At 39.8% G+C, this 16,045-nt stretch overlaps 1 protein-coding gene across 1 annotated transcript; it reads right to left on the bottom strand.

The window, feature by feature from the left end:
- Positions 1-664: 664 nt before the first annotated feature.
- On the bottom strand, positions 665-15,652 carry LOC132322967 (reticulocalbin-3-like). Its single transcript, XM_059837732.1, has 5 exons — positions 15,442-15,652; positions 9,908-10,077; positions 7,824-7,884; positions 6,634-6,833; positions 665-1,228 (listed from the first exon to the last, which is right to left on the bottom strand). Exons 1-5 carry the CDS (start codon positions 15,614-15,616, stop codon positions 1,121-1,123), a joined length of 714 nt encoding a protein of 237 aa, XP_059693715.1. The 5' UTR covers positions 15,617-15,652; the 3' UTR covers positions 665-1,120.
- Positions 15,653-16,045: the final 393 nt, after the last annotated feature.

Genomic DNA, 16,045 nt, shown 5'->3' on the forward strand with positions numbered 1-16,045 from the left:
GATATTTTTGTGAATTTTTGGGGCTTTTTTTGGGGGATATTTTGGGAAATTTTTGGGGATATTTTGGGGGATTTTTTGGGGATATTTTTGGGGTTAATTGTGTGGGTGGATTTTTGGGATATTTTTGGGGATATTTTGGTGGATTTTTGGGATATTTTTGGGGATATTTTTGTGATTTTTTGAGGGTTTTTTTGGGATTTTTTGGGGATATTTTTGTGAATTTTTAGGGAAACTTTTCGGATTTTTTTTTGATTTTTGGGGGATATTTTGGGAAATTTTTGGGGGATATTTTGGAGATATTTGGGGCTTTTTTTGGGGATATTTTTGGGGTTCTTGGGTGGATTTTTTGGGATATTTTTGGGGATATTTTTGTGAATTTTGGGGTTTTTTTTGGGGATATTTTGGGAAATTTTTGGGGGATATTTTGGAGATATTTGGGGCTTTTTTTGGGGATATTTTTGGGGTTCTTGGGTGGATTTTTTGGGATATTTTTGGGGATATTTTTGTGAATTTTGGGGTTTTTTTTGGGGATATTTTGGGAAATTTTTGGGGATATTTTGGGGGATTTTTTGGGGATATTTTTGGGGTTATTTGGTGGATTTTTTGGGATATTTTTGGGGATATTGGGATATTTTGGGGGATTTTTGGGATATTTTTGGGGATATTTTGGGGGATTTTTGGGGATATTTTTGGGGTTATTTGGTGGATTTTTTGGGATATTTTTGGGGATATTTTTGTGAATTTTTGAGGGATTTTTGGGGATATTTTTGGGGATATTTTTGTGAATTTTTAGGGAAACTTTTCGGATTTTTTTTTTGATTTTTGGGGGATATTTTGGGAAATTTTTGGGGGATATTTTGGGGATATTTGGGGCTTTTTTTGGGGATATTTTTGGGGTTATTTGGTGGATTTTTAGGGATATTTTTGGGGATATTTTTGTGAATTTTTGAGGGTTTTTTGGGATATTTTTGGGGATATTTTTGTGAATTTTTAGGGAAACTTTTTGGATTTTTTTCGGATTTTTGGGGGATATTTTGGGAAATTTTTGGGGGGATATTTTGGGGATATTTGGGGCTTTTTTTGGGGATATTTTTGGGGTTCTTGGGTGGCTTTCTGGGGCTCAGAGCTCGTCGTGGCCCCTGTGCAGGTCCTGCCCGTAGTCCGTGGCTCTGCTCCCCACGAAAAGCTCCCAACGAGCCAAAATCTCCTCCCGGCTCAGGGCCCCGTCCTGGGGAAAATTCCAGAAAATTTGGGCAAATTTGGGATCTGTCCCAAAAAAATCCCACCCAGAAAGGGCAAAAATGGGGAAAATTCCAGCAAAAAGGGGGGGAAATAACCCAAAAAAGGCAAAAATTGACCCAAAATTGACCAAAAATGACCCAAAATTGACCCAAAATTGTCAGAAGTTTGAGAAAATACCCAAAAAAACCCAAAAATGCCCAAAATTCCTCCCAAAATTCTTGAAAATTGAGAAAAATCACCCAAATTCTGCCCAAATCCCCCAAAATCGCCTTAATATGACCCAAAATTGCCTTAAAATGACCCAAAATTGACCCAAAATTGACAGAAGTTTGAGAAAATCCCCTAAAAAACCCAAAAATGTCCAAAATTCCTCCCAAAATTCCTGAAAATTGAGAAAAATCACCCAAATTCTGCCCAAATCCCCCAAAAATTGACTTAAAATGACCCAAAATTGACCAAAAATTGACCCAAAATGACCCAAAATTGACCCAAAATTGACCCAAAATTGTCAGAAGTTTGAGAAAATTCCTAAAAAAATCCAAAAATGCCCAAAATTCCTCCCAAAATTCTTGAAAATTGGGAAAAATCTCCCCAATTCTGCCCAAATCCCCCAAAAATCGCCTTAAAATGACCCAAAATTGACCCAAAATGACCCAAAATTGTCAGAAGTTTCAGAAAATCCCCTAAAAAACCCAAAAATGTCCAAAATTCCTCCCAAAATTCTTGAAAATTGGGAAAAATCACCCAAATTCTGCCCAAATCCCCCAAAATTGACTTAAAATGACCCAAAATTGCCCCAAAATTGTCCCAAAAATGCCAAAAAGCCCAAAATTGACACAAATTTGAGTCAAAAAGAGCCCAAATTGCCCAAAATTCCCTGAAAATCACCCCAAAATTGTCCCAAATCCATCAGAAATTGCCAAAAATCCCCAAAATTCCCTAAAATTTCACCAAAATTCCCCAAAATTCTCCTGAACCGACCCAAAATCCCCCGAAAATCGACTAAAAATGCCCCAAAATGGTCCCAAAACGCCAAAATTTGGGGGGATTTTTTGGGGAATTTTGGGATTTTTTGGGAATTTTGGGAATTCTCATCTGGTCCAGATTCAGATGTGTGACCTTGACCCCCTGAAAGCCCCAAAATCTCCCAAAAATGCCCCAAAATTCCCAAAAAATGCCCCAAAAATGCACCAAAATAACCCCAAAATCCCAAATTTTTGGGGATTTTTTGGGGAATTTTGGGATTTTTGGGGTATTTTGGGAAATTTGGGAATTCTCACCTGGTCCAGGTCGGCGTGGTGGATCAGGTGCTCGGCCTCCACCCCAAAATCTCCCAAAATTGCCCCAAAATTGCCCCAAAATTTCCATTTTTGGGCCGTTTTTGGCGCCGTTTTCGCCATTTTGACCCCAAATTTTGGGGAATTTTGGGATTTTTTGGGGATTTTGGGAAATTTGGGAATTCTCACCTGGTCCAGGTCGGCTTGTTGGATCAGCTGCTCGGCCTCACCCCAAAATCTCCCAAAATTGCCCCAAAATTTCCATTTTTGGGCCGTTTTTGGCGCCGTTTTCACCCCAAATTTTGGGGAATTTTGGGATTTTTTGGGGATTTTGGGAAATTTGGGAATTCTCACCTGGTCCAGGTCGGCGTGGTGGATCAGGTGCTCGGCCTCACCCCAAAATCTCCCAAAATTGCCCCAAAATTTCCATTTTTGGGCCGTTTTTGGCGCCGTTTTCGCCATTTTGACCCCAAATTTTGGGGAATTTTGGGATTTTTGGGGGATTTTGGGAAATTTGGGAATTCTCACCTGGTCCAGGTCGGCGTGGTGGATCAGGTGCTCGGCCTCACCCCAAAATCTCCCAAAATTGCCCCAAAATTTCCATTTTTGGGCCGTTTTTGGCGCCGTTTTCGCCATTTTGACCCCAACTTTTGGGGGATTTTGGGATTTTTTGGGGATTTTGGGAAATTTGGGAATTCTCACCTGGTCCAGGTCGGCGTGGTGGATCAGCTGCTCGGCCTCACCCCAAAAATGCCCCAAAATTGCTCCAAAATTTCCATTTTTGGGCCGTTTTTGGCGCCGTTTTCGCCATTTTGACCCCAACTTTTGGGGAATTTTGGGATTTTTTGGGGGATTTTGGGAAATTTGGGAATTCTCACCTGGTCCAGGTCGGCGTGGTGGATCAGGTGCTCGGCCTCACCCCAAAATCTCCCAAAATTGCCCCAAAATTTCCATTTTTGGGTCGTTTTTGGCTCCGTTTTCGCCATTTTGACCCCAAATTTTGGGGAATTTTGGGATTTTTTTGGACTTTTGGGAAATTTGGGAATTCTCACCTGGTCCAGGTCGGCGTGGTGGATCAGCTGCTCGGCCTCACCCCAAAATCTCCCGAAAATGCCCCAAAATGGCCCCAAAATTTCCATTTTTGGGCCATTTTTGGCGCCGTTTTCGCCATTTTGACCCCAACTTTTGGGGGATTTTGGGATTTTTTGGGGATTTTGGGAAATTTGGGAATTCTCACCTGGTCCAGGTCGGCGTGGTGGATCAGCTGCTCGGCCTCACCCCAAAAATGCCCCAAAATTGCCCCAAAATTTCCATTTTTGGGCCGTTTTTGGCGCCGTTTTCGCCATTTGGACCCCAAATTTTGGGGAATTTTGGGATTTTTTGGGGATTTTGGGAAATTTGGGAATTCTCACCTGGTCCAGGTCGGCGTGGTGGATCAGCTGCTCGGCCTCACCCCAAAATCTCCCAAATTTCCCCCAAAATTTCCATTTTTGGGCCGTTTTTGGCGCCGTTTTTGCCATTTTCTCCCCAAATTTTGGGGAATTTTGGGATTTTTTTGGGGATTTTGGGAAATTTGGGAATTCTCACCTGGTCCATGTCGGCGTGATGGATCAGCTGCTCGGCCTCACCCCAAAATCTCCCGAAAATGCCCCAAAATGGCCCCAAAATTTCCATTTTTGGGCCGTTTTTGGCGCCGTTTTCGCCATTTTGACCCCAAATTTTGGGGAATTTTGGGATTTTTGGGGATTTTGGGAAATTTGGGAATTCTCACCTGGTCCAGGTCGGTGTGGTGGATCAGCTGCTCGGCCTCACCCCAAAATGCCCCAAAATTGCCCCAAAATTTCCATTTTTGGGCCGTTTTTGGCGCCGTTTTCGCCATTTTGACCCCAACTTTTGGGGAATTTTGGGATTTTTTGGGGATTTTGGGAAATTTGGGAATTCTCACCTGGTCCAGGTCGGCGTGGTGGATCAGGTGCTTGGCCTCACCCCAAAATCTCCCAAAAATGCCCCAAAATTGCCCCAAAATTTCCATTTTTGGGCCGTTTTTGGCGCCGTTTTCGCCATTTTGACCCCAAACTTTGGGGAATTTTGGGATTTTTTGGGGATTTTGGGAAATTTGGGAATTCTCACCTGGTCCAGGTCGGCGTGGTGGATCAGCTGCTCGGCCTCACCCCAAAATCTCCCAAAAATGCCCCAAAATTTCCATTTTTGGGCCGTTTTTGGCGCCGTTTTCGCCATTTTGACCCCAAATTTTGGGGAATTTTGGGATTTTTTTGGGATTTTGGGAAATTTGGGAATTCTCACCTGGTCCAGGTCGGCGTGGTGGATCAGGTGCTCGGCCTCACCCCAAAATCTCCCCAAAATTCCCCCAAAATTTCCATTTTTGGGCCGTTTTTGGCGCTGTTTTCGCCATTTTGACCCCAAATTTTGGGAAATTTTGGGATTTTTTGGGGGATTTTGGGAAATTTGGGAATTCTCACCTGGTCCAGGTCGGCGTGGTGGATCAGCTGCTCGGCCTCACCCCAAAATCTCCCAAAAATGCCCCAAAATTGCCCCAAAATTTCCATTTTTGGGCCGTTTTTGGCGCCGTTTTCGCCATTTTGACCCCAACTTTTGGGGAATTTTGGGATTTTTTTGGGGATTTTGGGAAATTTGGGAATTCTCACCTGGTCCAGGTCGGCATGGTGGATCAGGTGCTCGGCCTCACCCCAAAATCTCCCAAAAATGCCTCAAAATGGCCCCAAAATTTCCATTTTTGGGTCGTTTTTGGCGCCGTTTTCGCCATTTTGACCCCAAATTTTGGGGATTTTTGGGATTTTTGGGGGATTTTGGGAAATTTGGGAATTCTCACCTGGTTCAGGTCGGCGTGGTGGATCAGGTGCTCGGCCTCACCCCAAAATCTCCCAAAATTGCCCCAAAATTGCCCCAAAATTTCCATTTTTGGGCCGTTTTTGGCGCCGTTTCCGCCATTTTGACCCCAAATTTTGGGGAATTTTGGGATTTTTTGGGGATTTTGGGAAATTTGGGAATTCTCACCTGGTCCAGGTCGGCGTGGTGGATCAGCTGCTCGGCCTCACCCCAAAATCTCCCGAAAATGCCCCAAAATGGCCCCAAAATTTCCATTTTTGGGCCGTTTTTGGCGCCGTTTTCGCCTTTTTGACCCCAAATTTTGGGGAATTTTGGGATTTTTTTGGAATTTTGGGAAATTTGGGAATTCTCACCTGGTCCAGGTCGGCGTGGTGGATCAGCTGCTCGGCCTCACCCCAAAATCTCCCAAAAATGCCCCAAAATTGCCCCAAAATTTCCATTTTTGGGCCGTTTTTGGCGCCGTTTTCGCCATTTTGACCCCAACTTTTGGGGGATTTTGGGATTTTTTGGGGATTTTGGGAAATTTGGGAATTCTCACCTGGTCCAGGTCGGCGTGGTGGATCAGGTGCTCGGTCTCACCCCAAAATCTCCCAAAATTGCCCCAAAATTTCCATTTTTGGGCCGTTTTTGGCTCCGTTTTCGCCATTTTGACCCCAACTTTTGGGGAATTTTGGGATTTTTTGGGGATTTTGGGAAATTTGGGAATTCTCACCTGGTCCAGGTCGGCGTGGTGGATCAGGTGCTCGGCCTCACCCCAAAATCTCCCAAAATTGCCCCAAAATTGCCCCAAAATTTCCATTTTTGGGCCGTTTTTGGCGCCGTTTTCGCCATTTTGACCCCAAATTTTGGGGAATTTTGGGATTTTTTGGGGATTTTGGGAAATTTGGGAATTCTCACCTGGTCCAGGTCGGCGTGGTGGATCAGGTGCTCGGCCTCACCCCAAAATCTCCCAAAAATGTCCCAAAATTTCCATTTTTGGGCCGTTTTTGGCGCCGTTTTCGCCATTTTGACCCCAAATTTTGGGGAATTTTGGGATTTTTGGGGATTTTGGGAAATTTGGGAATTCTCACCTGGTCCAGGTCGGCGTGGTGGATCAGGTGCTCGGCCTCCACCCCAAAATCTCCCAAAATTGCCCCAAAATTTCCATTTTTGGGCCGTTTTTGGCGCCGTTTTCGCCATTTGGACCCCAAATTTTGGGGAATTTTGGGGTTTTTTTGGGTATTTTGGGAAATTTGGGAATTCTCACCTGGTCCAGGTCGGCGTGGTGGATCAGGTGCTCGGCCTCCAGCCCTGCCCAGTCGGGGCTGGGGGGGCTGAGCCAGAGTTTGACCTCGGGGGGTCCCAGGCGGCCGTCGCCGTCCCGATCCCGAACCTGCAGGAATTGTTCCCGTTCCCGTTGGATTTCGGGGGGCTCTGGGGAGCCTGGGGGGCCCTCGAATAAATCAGCTGGAGGGGAGAAAGGAGAGGGGAGGATCAAAAAAAACTCCGCAGTGAAAAGTTAAAAAAAAGCCCCAAAATTCCCTCAAAAACGCAAAAAATTTGGCCAAAAACGCAGAAAAAATCGCAGAAAAAATCGTAAAAAATTAAAAAAAAAACCCAAAAAAATCTTAAAACCATCCCAAAAAAATTCCTCGAAGAACCCCAAAACCCAACCCAAAAAAAACTTAAAAATCATCTAAAAAAAACCCCCAAAAATTCCAAAAAGGGTCAAAAATCCGCCCAGAAAATCTTATAAAAAAAGTCAAAAAACTCGAAAATAATCCCCAAAAATCCCACAAAAAAACCCCAAAAAATCCCCCAAAAATCCCCAAAATCTTCCTAAAAAAAACCTCAAAAAAACTCAAAAAATTCCCCAAAAAACTTCCTAAAAAAAACCACAAAAATTTAAAAAATCCCAAATTCCCCAAATTTCCCCAAAAATTCAAAATAATCCCCAAAAATTCAAAAAAATCCCCCCAAAAAATTTTCAAATTCCCAAAAGTTCCCCAAAATTTCCCCCAAATTTTTGAATTCCCAGAAATTAAAAAAAAAATCAAAATAATCCCCGGAAAATGCAAAAATATTCCCCAAAAATCCAAAATAATCCCCGAAAAATTCAAAAAAATCCCCAAAAAATTCAAAATAATTCCCCAAAAATTCAAAATAATTCCCCAAAAATTCAGAAAAATTCCCCAAAATTTCCCCCAAATTTTTAAATTCTCAGAAATTCCAAAAAAAAATTCAAAGTAATCCCTGAAAAATGCAAAAATATTCCCCAAAAATTCATAAAAATCCCCGAAAAATTAAAAAAAATCCCCAAAAAATAAAAAAAAACTCCCCAAAAATCCAAAATAATTCCCCAAAAATCCCCAAAATTGTCCCGAACCTCCCAAAAAATCCCAAATTCTCCAGAAATTCCCCAAACTGCCCCAAATTCCCCAATTTTTCTGCCCTCACCGATGTACTCGTCCACCTGGATGAATCCGTCCCCGTCCCGGTCCAGGTCCTCGATCGTCTCCTGGGGACACCAAAATTGGGATTTTTTACCCCAAATTCTGCCCCAAAATTCGGGGGAAATTCATCAAAAATTTAAAGAAAAAGTGGGGAAAAGTTCATGGAAAAATTACAGAAAATTTCAGGAAAAATTATCGAAAAATTGGAAAAAAAATTGAAAAAAATTGAAAAAAAATTGAAAAAAAATTGAAAAAAATCTGCAAAAAATTCCTCAAAAATTCCACAGAAAATGAAAAAGAATTTAACTAAAATTCGCCAAAAAGTAAAAAAAAATTTCCCCAAAAATTAACCAAGAATTAAAAAAAATCCAACAAAAATTCCTCAAAAATTTATAAAAAGTCCCCCAAAATTCCCCAAAAATAAAAATAAAAATCTCACAAAAATTTAAAAAAAGCCCACAAAAAATTCCTCAAAAATTCCCCAAAAATTAAAAAAATTTTTTTTAAATCCCCCCAAAATTTCCAAAAATTAAAAAAAAATTCGACAAAAAATTCCTCAAAAATCCCCCAAAAATTAAAAAAAATTCCACAAAAAATTCTCAAAAATTCTCCAAAAATTAAAATAAAAATCCCACAAAAAATTAAAAAAAAAATTTAAAAATCCCACAAAAAATTCCTCAAAAAATCTCCAAAAATTAAAAAAAAAATCCCCCAAAATTTAAAAAAAAATTTTAAAAAATCCCCCCCAAAAATTCATCAAAAATTCCCAAAATCCCCCAAAAATTCCCATTTTTGGTCCGTTTTGAACGCGGTTTTTGCCATTTTTTGCCATTTTGACCCCAAATTTTGGGGGATTTTTTGGGGGAATTTTGGGATTTTTTGGGGAATTTTGGGAATTCTCACCTGCACCACCAAAATCCCAAAAATTCCCCAAAAAAATCCCCAAAAAACCCCCCAAAATTCCCATTTTTGGTCCATTTTGAGCGCAGTTTTGGCCATTTTCTGGGATTTTTTGGGGGGAATTTTGGGGTTTTTGGGGAATTTTGGGAATTCTCACCTGCACCACCAAAATCCCTCAAAAAATCCCAAAAAATTCGCAGAAAAAAAACCCAAAATTCCCATTTTTGGACCATTTTGAACGCATTTTTTGCCATTTTTTGCCATTTTGACCCCAAATTTTCGGGGATTTTTTGGGGGAATTTTGGGATTTTTGGGGAATTTTGGGAATTCTCACCTGCACCACCAAAATCCCAAAAAATCCCCAAAAAAATCCCCAAAATCCCCCAAAAAACCCCCCAAAATTCCCATTTTTGGACCATTTTGAGCGCAGTTTTGGCCATTTTCTGGGATTTTTTGGGGGGAATTTTGGGGTTTTTGGGGAATTTTGGGAATTCTCACCTGCACCACCAAAATCCCACAAAAAACCCCAAAAAATCCGCAGAAAAAAACCCAAAATTCCCATTTTTGGTCCGTTTTGAACGCGGTTTTTGCCGTTTTTTGCCATTTTGACCCCAAATTTTGGGGGATTTTTGGGTGGAATTTTGGGATTTTTTGGGGATTTTTGGAATTCTCACCTGCACCAAAAAAATCCCCCAAAAAATTCCAAAAAAAACCCTAAAAACCCCCGAAAAATCCCAAAAAATCCCCAAAATTCCCATTTTTTGACCATTTTGAGCGCGGTTTTCGCCGTTTTTTTGGAATTTTTGGGGGGAATTTTGGGATTTTTGGGAATTCTCACCTGCATCAAAAAAATCCCCCAAAAAATTCCAAAAAAAACCCTAAAAACCCCCGAAAAATCCCAAAAAATCCCCCAAAATTCCCATTTTTTGACCGTTTTGAGCGCGGTTTTCGCCCTTTTTTTGGGATTTTTTTGGGGAAATTTTGGGATTTTTTGGGAATTTTGGGAATTCTCACCTGCACCAAAAATATCCCCAAAAAATTTCGAAAAAAACCCCCAAAAACCCCCAAAAAATCCCAAAAAACACCCCAAAATTCCCATTTTTTGACCATTTTGAGCGCGGTTTTCGCCGTTTTTTTGGGATTTTTTTGGGAAATTTTGGGAATTTTGGGATTTTTGGGAATTCTGACCTGCACCACGAGGTCCTGGAGCCTGGGGAAGTCCTCGGGGTGCAGGAAGGCGTCGAGCTCAGCCGCCCCCAGGCGCCCGTCGCCGTCCTCGTCAGCGGCCCCGAAACGACGCCGGGAACGTTCCAGAAGCTTCCGGTGGGAATCGGGGTCGGGAGAGCCCCCAAAATCCTCTGGGAGGGGGAGGAAAAAATTGGGAAAATTACCCCAAAATGGAAAAAAAAAAGTGCAAAAATTCCCCCCCAAAAATGCAAAAAATCGTTTAAAAAATAAAAAAAAAATTTGAGAAAAAAATCCCGAAAATCAACAAAAAAAACTGTCCAAAAAATGAAATAAAAAGAAGAAAAAAAGTCCTGAAATTAGCTCAAAAATACCCCCAAAACTTCCTAAAGGAACTCAAATATTCCCTGAAAAAATCCCAAAAAATTTCGACCAAAACGCTCAAAAAATGGAAAAAAAAATCCTAAAAAATTCCCGAAAAATCCCAAAAAACCACTCAAAATAAAACCCAATAAATTCCCCAAAAATCCCAAAAAACCACCCAAAATAAAACCCAATAAATTCCCCAAAAATCCCAAAAAAACACCAAAATAAAACCCAATAAATTCCCCAAAAATCCCCAAAAAACACCCAAAATAAAACCCAATAAATTCCCCAAAAATCCCAAAAAACCACCCAAAATAAAACCCCAAAAATCCCCAAAAATCCCAAAAAACCACCCAAAATAAAACCCAATAAATCCCCAAAATCCCAAAAAACCACTCAAAATAAACCCCAAAAATCCCCAAAATCCCAAAAAACACTCAAAATAAAACCCAATAAATTCCCCAAAAATCCCCAAAAACCACCCAAAATAAAACCCAATAAATTCCCCAAAAATCCCAAAAAACCACCCAAAATAAAACCCAATAAATTCCCCAAAAATCCCCAAAAACCACCCAAAATAAAACCCAATAAATTCCCCAAAAATCCCAAAAAAACACCCAAAATAAAACCCAATAAATTCCCCAAAAATCCCAAAAAACCACTCAAAATAAAACCCCAATAAATTCCCCAAAAATCCCAAAAAACCACTCAAAATAAAACCCAATAAATTCCCCAAAAATCCCAAAAAACCACCCAAAATAAAACCCAATAAATTCCCCAAAAATCCCAAAAAAACACCAAAATAAAACCCAATAAATTCCCCAAAAATCCCCAAAAAACACCCAAAATAAAACCCAATAAATTCCCCAAAAATCCCAAAAAACCACCCAAAATAAAACCCCAAAAATCCCCAAAAATCCCAAAAAACCACCCAAAATAAAACCCAATAAATTCCCCAAAAATCCCAAAAAACCACTCAAAATAAACCCCAAAAATCCCCAAAAATCCCAAAAAACACTCAAAATAAAACCCAATAAATTCCCCAAAAATCCCCAAAAACCACCCAAAATAAAACCCAATAAATTCCCCAAAAATCCCAAAAAACCACCCAAAATAAAACCCAATAAATTCCCCAAAAATCCCCAAAAACCACCCAAAATAAAACCCAATAAATTCCCCAAAAATCCCCCAAAACCACCCAAAATAAAACCCAATAAATTCCCCAAAAATCCCAAAAAAACACTCAAAAAAAACCCCAATAAATTCCCCAAAAATCCCAAAAAACCACCCAAAATAAAACCCAATAAATTCCCAAAAAATGCCCAAAAACCACCCAAAATAAAACCCAATAAATTCCCCAAAAATCCCAAAAATTATCCCAAAATAAAACCCAATAAATTCCCCAAAAATCCCAAAAAACCACCCAAAATAAAACCCAATAAATTCCCCAAAAATCCCAAAAAAACACCCAAAATAAAACCCAATAAATTCCCCAAAAATCCCAAAAAAACACCCCAAAATAAAACCCAATAAATTCCCCAAAAATCCCAAAAAAACACCCAAAATAAAACCCAATAAATTCCCCAAAAATCCCAAAAAAACACTCAAAATAAAACCCAATAAATTCCCCAAAAATCCCAAAAAAACACCCAAAATAAAACCCAATAAATTCCCCAAAAATCCCAAAAAAACACTCAAAATAAAACCCAATAAATGCAAAAAAATCCCCCCAAATTACCCCAAAAACTCCTAAAAATAAAATTTCAAAACTCTAAAAAAATCCCCCAAAAAATCAAAAATATCCCCAAAATCTCCCCAAAAATAACCCAAAAAAACCCGAAAAAAATCCCCCCCAAAAATCCCAAAATTCTCCTAAAATTTCCCAAAAAAATCCCAAAAAAACCCAGCAAATAATCCCCCAAAAATCCCCAACCCCCCCCCCAAAAAACCCTAAAAAATCCCCAAAACCGCCCAAAAAAATCCCAAAAAACTTCTAAAAAAATCCCCAAAAATCCCCAAAATTATCCCAAAAAAAACCCTAAAAAAAAAAATCCCCAAAACTACAAAAAAAACCCTAAAAAATCCCCAAAACCCCCAAAAAAACCTAAAAAAAATCCCCCAAAAATCCTAAAAAATCCCCAAAAAATCCCCAAAAATCCCCAAAAAACCCCCAAAAAAATCCACTAAAAAATCCCCAAAAAAACCCTAAAAAATCCAAAAAAATCCCAAAAAATCCCCAAAATTACCCCAAAAAATCCCCAAAAAACCCCTAAAGAAACCCCCAAAAATCCTAAAAAATCCCCTAAAAAATCCCCAAAACCCCCAAAAATACCCTAAAACCCCCCCCCCAAAATCCCCAAAAAAATCCAAAAAAATCCCCAAAAAGATCCTCAAAAAATCCCCTAAAAATCCCTAAAAAAATCCCCAAAAATCCCAAAAAAAACCCTAAAAAATCCCAAAAAAATCCCAAAAAAATCCCAAAAAAATCCCCCAAAATCCCCAAAACCCCCCAAAAAATCCCCAAAAAATCCCCAAAAATCTCCAAAAAACCCCTAAAAATCCCCCAAAATCCCAAAAAAAACCCTAAAAATCCCCTAAAAATCTAAAAAAACCACTAAAAATACCCCCAAAATTACCCCAAAAAAACCCCAAAAAAATCTCCAAAAAACCCCTAAAAAATCCCAAAAAAATCCCAAAAAATCCCCAAAAAAATCCCCCAAACCCCCAAAAAAACCCTAAAAAACCCCCCCAAAATCCCCAAAAAAATCCCCAAAAAGATCCTCAAAAAATCCCCTAAAAATCCCTAAAAAAATCCCCCAAAATCCCAAAAAAACCCCTAAAAAATCCCCAAAAAAATCCCAAAAAAATCCCCCAAAATCCCCAAAAACCCCCCCAAAAATCCACTAAAAAAATCCCCAAAAAAACCCCTAAAAAACCCCTAAAAAATCCAAAAAATATCCCAAAAAATCCCAAAAAAATCCCCAAAATTACCCCAAAATACCCCTTAAAAAAACCCCAAAAAATCCCCAAAAAATCCCCCAAAATCCCCGAAAAATCCCCAAAAAACCCCTAAAAAAACCCCCAAAAAATCCCAAAAAATCCCCTAAAAAATCCCCAAAAAATCGCCAAAAAAACCCCTAAAAAACCCCTAAAAAATCCCCCAGAATCCCAAAAAAACCCCTAAAAATCCCCCAAAAATTTAAAAAAACCACTAAAAATACCCCCAAAATTACCCCCAAAAAAACCCTCAAAAAACCCCTTAAAAATCCCCAAAAAATCCCAAAAAATCCCCAAAAACCACTAAAAATACCCCCAAAATTACCCCAAAAAAACCCCCAAAAAATCTCAAAAAACTCGCAAATAAACACCAAAAAAACCCCTAAAAAACCCCCAAAAAAATCCTAAAAAATCCTAAACCCCCCCAAAAAACTCTTAAAAAAATCCCCCAAAAAACCCCCAAAAATCCCCAAAAAATCCCCTAAAAAAATCCCCAAAAAAATCCCAAAAAAATCCCTAAAAAACCCCTAAAAAATCCCAAAAATATCCCAAAAAATCCCCAAAAAATCTCCAAAAAATCCCCGAAAAATCCCCAAAAAACCCCTAAAAAAACCCCAAAAAATCCAAAAAAATCCCCAAAATTACCCCAAAAAACCCCTAAAAAAAACCCCAAAAAACCCCCAAAAAACTCCCAAAAATCCCCTAAAAAATCCCCAAAAAATCCAAAAAAACCCCCAAAAAATCCACTAAAAAAATCCCCAAAAAACCCCCTAAAAAACCCCTAAAAAATCCCAAAAAATCCCAAAAAAAACCCCAAAAAACCCCCCAAAAAACTTCTAAAAAAATCCCAAAAAATCCCCAAAAAACTCCCAAAAAATCCCCTAAAAATCCCCAAAAAAACCCCTGAAAAATCCCCAAAAAGTCCAAAGAAACCCCCCAAAAATCCCCAAAAAATCAAAAAAAATCCCCCAAAAAATCCCCAAAAAATCAAAAAAAATCCCAAAAAATCCCCAAAATTAGCCCAAAAAATCCCCCCAAAAACCCTAAAAAATCCCCAAAAAACCCCCCAAAACCCCCAAAAAATCCCCAAAAAAATCTCCAAAAAAACCCCCCAAAATCCCAAAAACCTCCAAAAAAACCCAAAAAACCCCTAAATAACCCCTAAAAAAATCCCTAAAAAACCCCCAAAAAATCCAAAAAAAACCCCCAAAAATCCCCAAAAAATCCCCAAAAAACCCCAAAAAATCCCCAAAAAATCCCCAAAATTATCCCAAAAAATCCCCCAAAAACCCCCCAAAAAACCCCAAAAATCCCCTAAAAAATCCAAAAAAAAAACCCAAAAAATCCCCCAAAAACCCCTAAAAAACCCCCAAAAATCCCCAAAAACCACCTAAAAAAACCCCTAAAAATCCCCCAAAAAAACCCTAAAAAACCCCTAAAAATCCCAAAAATATCCCAAAAAATCCCCAAAAATCCCCCAAAAATCCCCAAAAAATCTCCAAAAAACCCCTAAAAAATCCCCAAAAAATCCCCAAAAATCCCCGAAAAATCCCCAAAAAACCCCTAAAAAAAACCCCAAAAAACCCCTCAAAAAATCCCCAAAACCCCCAAAAAAGCCCCCCAAAAAATCCAAAAAAAATCCCTAAAAAACCCCTAAAAAATCCCAAAAATATCCCAAAAAATCCCCAAAAAATCTCCAAAAAAGCCCCAAAAATCCCCAAAAAATCAAAAAAAATCCCCCAAAAAATCCCCAAAAAATCAAAAAAAATCCCAAAAAATCCCCAAAATTAGCCCAAAAAATCCCCCCAAAAACCCTAAAAAATCCCCAAAAAACCCCCCAAAACCCCCAAAAAATCCCCAAAAAAATCTCCAAAAAAACCCCCCAAAATCCCAAAAACCTCCAAAAAAAACCCAAAAAACCCCTAAATAACCCCTAAAAAAATCCCTAAAAAACCCCCAAAAAATCAAAAAAAAAACCCAAAAAATCCCCAAAAAACCCCTAAAAAACCCATAAAAATCCCCCCAAATCCCCAAAATAAACCCCCAAAAAACCCTAAAAAACCCCCAAAAAACCCCCAAAAATCCCCAAAAAACCCCAAAAAATCCCCCAAAAATTCTAAAAAATCCCCTAAATCAACCCCCCAAAGGTCCCGCAGTGTCCCCAGCCCCCTGACCGGCGTCCCCGAAGCTCAGCTGCCTGAACTCGGCCCATGTCACGACGCCGTCGCTGTCGCGATCGAGGCGCGCGCTCTCGCTCCGCAGCGCCTCCTGGCGGGAGCCGCGGTGCCTGCGCAGGATCCAGGCCCGCAGCTCCTCCCGGGACACCCCCCCGGAGGAGTCCGAGTCCATCAGCCCCACCAGCAGCCTGGAAAAGGGAAAAAAAGGGAAAAAAAATCGAGATTTAGGAGGAAAAATTACCAAAGTTTCAATGAGAATGGATTGGGAAGGGCTGGGAGTCCAAATCCCACAGAATTCACCCCAAAATTCCATCCCCAGACCCCCCCCCGGAGGAGTCCGAGTCCATCAGCCCCACCAGCAGCCTGGAAAAGGGAAAAAAAATCGGGATTTAGGAGGAAAAATTCAAAAAGTTTCAATGAGAATGGATTGGGAATGGCTGAGAGTCCAAATCCCACAGAATTCACCCCAAATTCCCACCCTGGAGAGTGGAAAATGGGGAAAAAATCCAAATTTGGGAGGAAAAATTGCCAAAGTTTCACTCAGAATGGATTGGGAATGGCTGAGAGTCCAAATCCCACAGAATTCACCCCAAATTCCCAC

The sequence above is a fragment of the Haemorhous mexicanus genome, unplaced genomic scaffold, assembly GCF_027477595.1.
Source record: "Haemorhous mexicanus isolate bHaeMex1 unplaced genomic scaffold, bHaeMex1.pri scaffold_225_ctg1, whole genome shotgun sequence".
In the NCBI taxonomy this organism is placed as follows: Eukaryota; Metazoa; Chordata; class Aves; order Passeriformes; family Fringillidae; genus Haemorhous; species Haemorhous mexicanus.

Bases quoted from the DNA above. Each gene is read 5' to 3' on its own strand.
- LOC132322967 (XM_059837732.1), bottom strand. From the start codon at position 15,616: ATGGACTCGGACTCCTCCGGGGGGGTGTCCCGGGAGGAGCTGCGGGCC. The intron at 10,078-15,441 runs GTCAGGGGGCTG...TCCCCCTCCCAG, and splicing joins GCTGAGCTTCGGGGACGCCG to AGGATTTTGGGGGCTCTCCC. The intron at 1,229-6,633 runs GTGAGAATTCCC...AATTTTCCCCAG, and splicing joins ACCACGCCGACCTGGACCAG to GACGGGGCCCTGAGCCGGGA.